The following is an 8259-nucleotide window of genomic DNA, read 5'->3' on the forward strand; positions in this document are numbered from 1 at the left end:
TGACATTCTTGGCTAATATTTTCTTTGGTATACAAAAGCACCAACAGAACAAGACGGTTGACACCCCAATCCTGAACTTAATACTGAATTTCTCTGCGGAAATAAGCCATAGCTTCTTCAACGGTTAATTTCCAAAAGACACCCCCCCCCCAACGCAGCCCCCTTTCAGCCGAACGCGATTTAAGTAATTTCCAATGGTGCTTCCTCAATTAAAACAACAGAATCACAAGAGCTGGGCCCTTGGAGATCTTCTACTCCAGGGGTCTTCCAACTTGGCCCTTTTATGACTTGTGGACTTCAACTCCCAGAATTCCTGGCTGAGGAATTCTGGGAGTTGAAGTCCACAAGTCATAAAAGGGCCAAGTTGGAAGACCCCTGTTCTAGTCCAGCACCCCTGCTCAAGCAGGAAACCCTACACCAAAAGAGGTGAACACACATTGGAACTTCTCAAGAAGCAAGGCCTTCAACCCCCCGCCCTATGTTTTTACGATAAGCTTGAGCTATATTATTATTTCAGCCTGACTGACACCTTCTCTGTTCAAGCCCCATCCCTTGACCGCGGAAAACCAAGTCAGCCAGAAAATTAAGTCTACCCTTTCTCTTCCTGACGATGCCTCCAAGAGAAGCTTGGAGCTTCTGCCCTACCCTTTCTCCAGCTGTAGAGTCTGATGTTATACCACCCATGGGTTAAGGGACACGCTGGATGGGTTTTCTCTTCAAGGTCAAATCCAGGCCTTCATTCCAGGCGCCATCTTTGGTTTTTTTTTCCAACGTGGAAGAGCTAACCTTAAAAAAATTGCTGACCCTCTAGAAGATCTGGACTTCGGCCGCGTTGCAGATGTTGCTTTTGGAGTTGACGCCCTTTCAGTGGTTGGTGCCGGAGCTGAAGAAGCTGAACGGGGAGCCCTGTTTGCCATCCTCCACCGGGCAGGGTTTGGGGTCTCTGAGACAGTCGGCGACGATGTCCTTGGGCTCACGGAGGAACAGCACCAGGACGGTGATGTTGTCGGTGGAGCCGCTTTCTTTGGCCGCGGCCACCAGCTTCTCCGCCGTCTGAAGGCCATCTCCGTGGTTTCGCGTTAAGTGCTCCAAGACGTGGTCCACCACCTCGACCGGCTGGATGGCATCGAAGAACCCATCGCAGGCAAGGAGGACGTAATCTTCCGTCCCCGTCAGCTCAAAGGATGCACCATCCGCGCAGCCGGAGACGTAAGGCTTTTGCAAGAGATCCCCTGTAAAAAAAAAACAAAAACCGAGAAACTGGAGATAAACACAGACAGTTCTCCATTCGTTTAGTGACCGTTCGAAGTGACAACAGTACTGAAAAAAGTGACGTATGACTGTGTTTCACTGTAGCATCCCCGTGGTCACGTGATCAAAATTCAGACGCTTGGCAACTGACTCGTACTTAGGACAGATGCTGTGCTCTGGGGTCACGCGATCCCCTTTTGCGACCTTCTGGGAAGCAAAGTCAATGAGGGAAGCCGTATTCGCTTAACGACTGTGTTGCTAATTGAAGAACAGCAGTGGTACTCGTTGACTGTGGCAGGAAAGGTCATAAAATGGGGCAAAACTCACTGAATAGTTGTGTTGCTAAGTCGTATATCAAGAGCTATTTGCACACCTAATAATCTGAGCGAGCAGGAGGAACCAGTTGCCTTGAATATTAACGCGCACTTCTGGGCGTCTATTGAAAATATTAAAAATATCACTGCAGATGCTTTGGGAGCGAACAGCACGAACTTTATTCTTTAATGGGCACTGTCAGGTTTGAGTTACTATGGCAATGCACCGCACGGAACAATTTTTAATGGGAGCATCTCAGTGGCAGCCAAAGTTTTGTGAGATGCCACTGTTTCTGTGAATATGAAAAAGAGGCAGCCTGGTGAATGGAATGGAGATGGGATGGGATGGGATGGGATGGGATGGGATGGGATAGAATAGAATAGAATAGAATAGAATAGAATAGAATAGAATAGAATAGAATAGAATAGAATAGAATAGAATGAATAGAATATGGAATGGAAATAGACTAGAGCAGAGTAGAGTAGAATAGAGAAAGAATAGAATAGAGAAAGAATAGAATAGGAATAGAATGGGAATAGAATGGGAATAGAATGGAAATAGAATATAGAATATAGAATATAGAATATAGAATATAGAATATAGAATAGAATAGAATAGAATAGAATAGAATAGAATAGAATAGAATAGAATATGAAATGGAAATAGAATAGAATAGAATAGAATAGAATAGAATAGAATAGAAATAGAATAGAATATGGAATGGAAATAGAATAGAATAGAATAGAATAGAATAGAATAGAATAGAATAGAGATGGAATGGAAGAATAGAATAGAATAGAATAGAATAGAATAGAATATGGAATGGAAATAGAATAGAATAGAATAGAATAGAATAGAATAGAATAGAATAGAATAGAATAGAATAGATTTGAGCTCAATTTTGGTTGAGGATCACCTATGCATATTGTCCAACTAGCTTTAGAAAACACGCTTACCAATAGCTCTGGAAACAGCCAGAGTGCCATTAACACGCCAACAGTCCATGTATGTTATGCAACCCCCTAAATCTTCTATGCGTTGTCGCTCGTCCTGTAAAGGCAAGGAAACACACACAAGGTCCTTCCAAGTGTTATTCCTCAATTAAAAAAATAAATCAACGTTAGGGAAAGAAATCAGCTTTTGGGACAATGGAGGATCTTCCAAAGTAGGTCAATCATTGTTTTTATACCAAGGTGAGCCAAAATAAACATAAATTGTGAACAACTACAGGGCAAGTTACCTCTCGTTCTGGTTTGTGAGGTTCCATCAGAGTTATAACTTTTCCTTGTTGGACCAGCATCACTTGCGAGTCCCCCAGCCAGGCTATATGTAGTTTCTCGTCCACAAGGAAACAAGACACACCCGTCGTGCCACTCCGCAGCTTCTGTAGACATGTTTTGAAAAAGCATGAAAAGTTATTTCCTCCCCCCCAAAGGCTGAAATACAACACAAGAGAAAAAGTCACACTTGTTGGTTAACCACACAGCAAAGACAGGTCTTCTATTAGTATTCTGCTAAAGGATACAGCTGGTTCTTGACTTATAAAAGTTCATTTAGTGACTGTGCGTTGTTACGGCGGTACTGAAAAAAGGGACATGACCTTTTTTCACATTTATTTTTTTAAAAGATTTTTTTTTCATACATTCAATAGTATTTGTTCAACCAACGTGCTGTCTGAGTTTACATTCGCTAATACATATTTAATTCGTAATCCTTTATTCTTTCCTCTAGCCATTGATAAAATAAGTCCCAAGTTTGATACTATTTCGTTTCTTCTTTTTCTTTCAGCCTCAGAGTCAGTCCATCCATCTCCGCGCATTCTAGTATTTTTTTAATTATTTCTTCATCTAATGGTGTTTCTTTCTTTTTGCAATACTGCGCGAATATAATTCTTGCCGCTGTTGTAACATGTAGAATCAAATATATGTTTTGTTTATCAGTTTTTTCTGGCATTATGCCTAATAAAAAAAAAAGGCCGGGTTTAAAATCTACATATTCTCCCAACATCTTTTCTAGCCAGGCACGTGTTTTTTTCCAATAACTCTTTGCTTTGACACATGCTTTTGTTTTTTGCTTTTTTCACATTTAATGACGGTTACAGCTTCCCCATCATTAGAGGATCGAAATTCAGACATTTGGCAATGGCCTCCTATTTATAAGGGTGGCAGTGTGTCCTGTGGTTCCTCTTTTGCGACTTTCTGACAAGCACGCTGGCTGAGGAATTCTGGGAGTCGAAGTCCACAAGTCATCAAAGGGCCAAGTTGGAAGACCCCTGGATTAAATAGTAACTGTCACTCAGAATTGCCTGCAGGTACCTCTTTTTCTTCAATTTTTATAACGAAGACTGCAACGCCACGCATATTTATGAGAAAAACATGTGGTTTTTTTTCCTGGGGGTTTCATTTCAGCCTCTGCACAAGGCCCGTTTTATGTACGACAATTTCCCTCCTAAGCTTCCGGTTTTAAAACTGTGCTAACCACGCGGGAACTGGTACAAAAACCAAGGTTGTTTTTTTTTAATTTAAGAAAACAAAGAGGTCTTTGTTACTCGGGTGAGTTCTGTTCCAGCTGAATAATCACAGACCTGTGATGGCTAATAGCGAAACTGTGACAAAAAATCGTATTTCCTGCATGGGCAAAACCGCATCTGCCATTAGGCTGGTGTATAAAACACGCAAAGCACACTCCGAATCCATTAATAAAGGAAAACATTTACATCAGTTCCTGAAGCCTGGTCTTTTTCTTGCGACGGCAGACACAAGATTGAGGCTAACGACAGCCAACTGTTTTCTAATCCATTAGAAATAGTCCTTAAATAGTCCTCAACTTACGAAAATTTCAGACTAGAATTTTTGTGGTCAAGCAAGGCAGTTTATTTGTATCCCCGCCTCGATTATTTTTACAAATATCTCAAAGCGGTAAACATATCCAACACTGTCCTCCTCCTATTTTCCCCACAACAACGCTGTGAGGTGGGTTGGACTGAGAGAGAGGGACTGGCCCAAAGTCACCCAGTTGGTTCTCATACCTAACCCGGGTCTAGAACTCCCAGTCTCCTGGTGATTGGCCCAAAAGTCACCCAGCTGGTTTTTATACCTAAGGCGGGACTAGAACTCCCAGTCTCCTGGTGCTTGCCCAAAAGTCACCCACCTGGTTCTCCTACCTAAAGCGGGACTAGAACTCCCAGTCTCCTGGTCATTGCCCAAAAGTCACCCAGCTGCTTTTCATGCCTAAAGTGGGACTAGAACTCCCAGTCTCCTGGTGATTGGCCCAATGTCACCCAGCTGCTTTTCATACCTAAGGCGGGACTAGAACTCCCAGTCTCCTGGTGATTGGCCCAATGTCACCCAGCTGGTTTTCATATCTAAGGCGGGACTAGAACTCCCAGTCTCCTGGTGATTGCCCAAAAGTCACCCAGCTGGCTTTGTTGTAACTTTGAACAGTCACTAAACGATTTACAACCTTTCTCCAAACTCGTCCCCTAACTTTTACACGTCCTCTTTCGGCAACGAACCCTTCGTCCCTTCCCCCACACACACACACTCACCTCCCTCCTGGCTCTTGAGAGGAACATCTCGTCCGTCTTCTGGAAGGAATCTCTCAGGGCTTCTGCTGGGCTGTCCAGGAGCTTCTTGTGATGGGCCAGGTTGACGTGCAAATGGGTGGCGGCATAATTGGCGGCCTCGATCCCTCCGTGCCCATCGTAGACAGCAAAGTAGGCCCGATCGACGCCGTCCTTTCAGTGGCCAGGAGGAGTCAAGAGAGAAGACAAACACAAAGCAGCCTGGTTGGTCCAAAAGCTTAAAAGAAGTAGCTTCTTTTGGAGAGAAATGAAAGGTGTGTCTCAGCCCCACCCAGATGTTTTCCAACAGCAAAGCCCATCAGAGGTGGTTAACTGGGGCAAGGATAAGGAAGGAGAGAAGTGGGGATGGAAGAGAAGATCTGTAATTCAGTGCTAGAAGAGAGTGGGGATTGCGAGGAGGAGGAGGAAGAGGAGGAGGAGGAGGAGGACGACGACGACTGTGGAATCCTTGGTGCTCTCTGAGCTTGGTTATTTTCTTGCAGATGTTTCATGACCCAACTAGGTAACATCATCAGTGCTAGAAGGGAGTGAAATTTGTGGAAAGAGGAGGACAAGGAGGAGGAGGAGGAGGAGGAGGAGGATGACGACGACGACGACTGTAGGGTACTTAATGCTCTCTGAGCTTGGTTATTTTCTTGCAGATGTTTCATGACCCAACTAGCTAACATCATCAGTGCTAGCAGGGAGTGAAGTTTGTGGAAAGAAGAGGAGGAAAAGGGAGGGAAGGAAGAAGGAAGGAAGGACTGTGAGGTCCTTGGTGCTCTCTGAGCTTTTCCTGCAGAGGTTTCATTACCAAACCACCCTCAGTGTACTGATGATGTTACCTAGTTGGACAATGAAACGTCTGTAAGAAAACAACCCAGCTCAGAGAGAGCATGGAGGACACAAAAAGTCAGAAGCTGCAAATCCAAAATACATTTGCGGGATCATGGAGGGGCATTTCTATCCGTGTATCCTCTCTAGCTTCCAGAAACTCACCTCCAGGCCAAAGAGCTGGTTAAACTCCGGAAGGGAAACGTGCCTATCTTCCATCTTCCGTCGAGTGTTGCGAGTGGCGTGGATCGAAATCTGAAGGTAGCGCTTAGCTGGCTTCAAGGGCGGAAGCTCTTTCTGCCACTCGCCGCAAATATCCAAGAGTTTGTTAAAGAAGCGGCACTGCAAAGGGGCAGCTTCCAACCCTGCGGTTGAATTAAAAAGGATTTCACTGAGACACGTTCTTTGGAAACCTTCAGGGCCCCACCTGGTTATCTTTACAAGATGGTCCTCTTCTTACGGCCACAGCAGAGCTGAAAATTTACATGGCTAAGTGACTTTTGCCCCGTTTTACGACCTTCCTTGCCGTAGTCGTTAAGCGAATCTGCCTTCCCCACTGACTTTGCTGGTCCCCAGAACACAGCAAGCGTCATAAATGGGAGTCAGTTGTCAAGCATTCAAATATAAGTTCGGTTTCCAGCCTGAGCAGGGGGTTGGACTAGATGACCTCCAAGGTCCCTTTCAACTTTATTATTATTATTATTACTATTATTATTATTACTATTATTATTATTATTATTATTATTACTATTATTATTATTATTATATCATGCGACCACGGGGATGCTGCCACGGTCATGCATGTGAAAAATGGTCATAAGCCACTTTTTTCAGTGCTGTCGTAATGTCAAACGGTCACTAAATGAGCTGCTATAAGTCAAGGACGACCTGTATAAACCACAATGTACCCCTTTTTGATGTTTTTCAATTAATTAGGGAGAAAGAGACAAAGGCCATCTTGGAGCCAAAACAAGGGGCCTTTTGTAAGAAACCGTGAGCTACATTTAGAACCACCCGGAGGACAAATACTTACAGCTTCCGCCATCGCCAGTGTCACCCTGTTCTGTCTTCTGTTTTTTAAAATCACTGAGGTCACTTTGCAGAGTCCCGAGGACTGCGGCGTGAATTAAGGAGGCGGCGAGAAGAGGGGGTGCATCCCTAATGACAAAAAGAAAAAAAAATAAAAGATGGGATGAGCTCAGGGTTGAAACGAGGGGTCCTGGGTGTTCTCTGAGCTTGTCGGTTCTCTTGCAGACGTCTCATGACCCAAGTAGGGAACATCATCAGTGCTAGAAGGGAGTTGAGTTTGCAGAGAGGAGGAGGAGGAGGAGGAGGAGGAGGAGGAGGAGAAGAATTGTGGGGTCCTTGGTGCTCTGATTTTGGTTGTTTTCTTGCAGAAATTTCATTACCCAACTAGGTCACATCACCAGTGCTAGAGGGGAGTGGGCTTGCAGAGACGAGGAGGAGGAGGAGAGGGAGGAGGAAGGGGAGAAGGAGGGCTCTTTGCTTGCAGACATTTCATGACCCAACTAGGGAACACCATCCATGTGAGAAGGGGGAGAGGGCTGTGGAGAGGAGGAGGAGGACTGTGGGGGTCCTCGCTGCTCTCTGAGCCTGGCGGTTTCCTTGCAGACGTTTCATTACCCAACTAGGTAACCTAATCAGCGTTAGCAAGGAGTGGGATTTATATAAACGGAGAGCAAACATGGCTTATTTATGGCTTGTAGCTCCTACAAACTCCACGTCAACTCCACAGGCCTTGTCAACCACAATTTGCAGCAATTTCTCCCAGACCGCTTCAAACAATCACATTCACTTTCTAACCTTCTTACATATCCCAGCTTGAAACGGTTCGCCTCTTTCCTAGACAATGCAAGGGGCTTATTTTCGGTGCTGAGCTAAATCTTGGAATTTCCTGTTATTCTCCCTTTCTCAAAACAAATAAATAAATAAATCGTATTCTGCCCCACAACTGGAAACAAATCGCTTCCTGTTTCCTTTCAACATTTCCTACCGGATGCAGCCCGTCGGCCTCTTTTGGCGTGGGGAAGACGTAACTTCCTTGCGAATCACAATTATCTGGCTCATCGTTTTAATAATAATAATAATAATAATAAATAATAATAAATTTAATTTATATGCCGCCCTTCTCCCAGCGGGACTCAGGGCGGCGCACAACATATTTAAAACAAAACATAAATACATTCCCCCCCGATAAAACCGAATTAAATCAAATTTTAAAGTTGTGTCTCTGTCAAATTGTTAAAAGATAAACCCCAAATAAAATCCTCCCTAGG

General features: G+C 44.2%; 1 protein-coding gene across 1 annotated transcript in view; it reads right to left on the reverse strand.

Annotated features, from left to right (window-relative positions):
- Window positions 1–864: 864 nt before the first annotated feature.
- PPM1F (protein phosphatase, Mg2+/Mn2+ dependent 1F) overlaps window positions 865–8259 on the reverse strand; it is a 9877-nt gene continuing 2482 nt past the window's right edge. Inside the window, exons 2-7 of the mRNA XM_029285400.1 lie at window positions 6996–7120; window positions 6128–6327; window positions 5114–5302; window positions 2807–2950; window positions 2523–2616; window positions 865–1232 (exon numbers count right to left, since the gene is read on the reverse strand). Of these exons, the coding sequence (XP_029141233.1) occupies window positions 865–1232; window positions 2523–2616; window positions 2807–2950; window positions 5114–5302; window positions 6128–6327; window positions 6996–7120 (1120 nt within the window). The remainder of the gene's footprint in view (window positions 1233–2522; window positions 2617–2806; window positions 2951–5113; window positions 5303–6127; window positions 6328–6995; window positions 7121–8259) is intronic.

Source organism: Protobothrops mucrosquamatus, unplaced genomic scaffold (assembly GCF_001527695.2).
Source record: "Protobothrops mucrosquamatus isolate PMUCROS unplaced genomic scaffold, P.Mucros_1.0 scaffold1607, whole genome shotgun sequence".
Taxonomy (NCBI): domain Eukaryota; kingdom Metazoa; phylum Chordata; class Lepidosauria; order Squamata; family Viperidae; genus Protobothrops; species Protobothrops mucrosquamatus.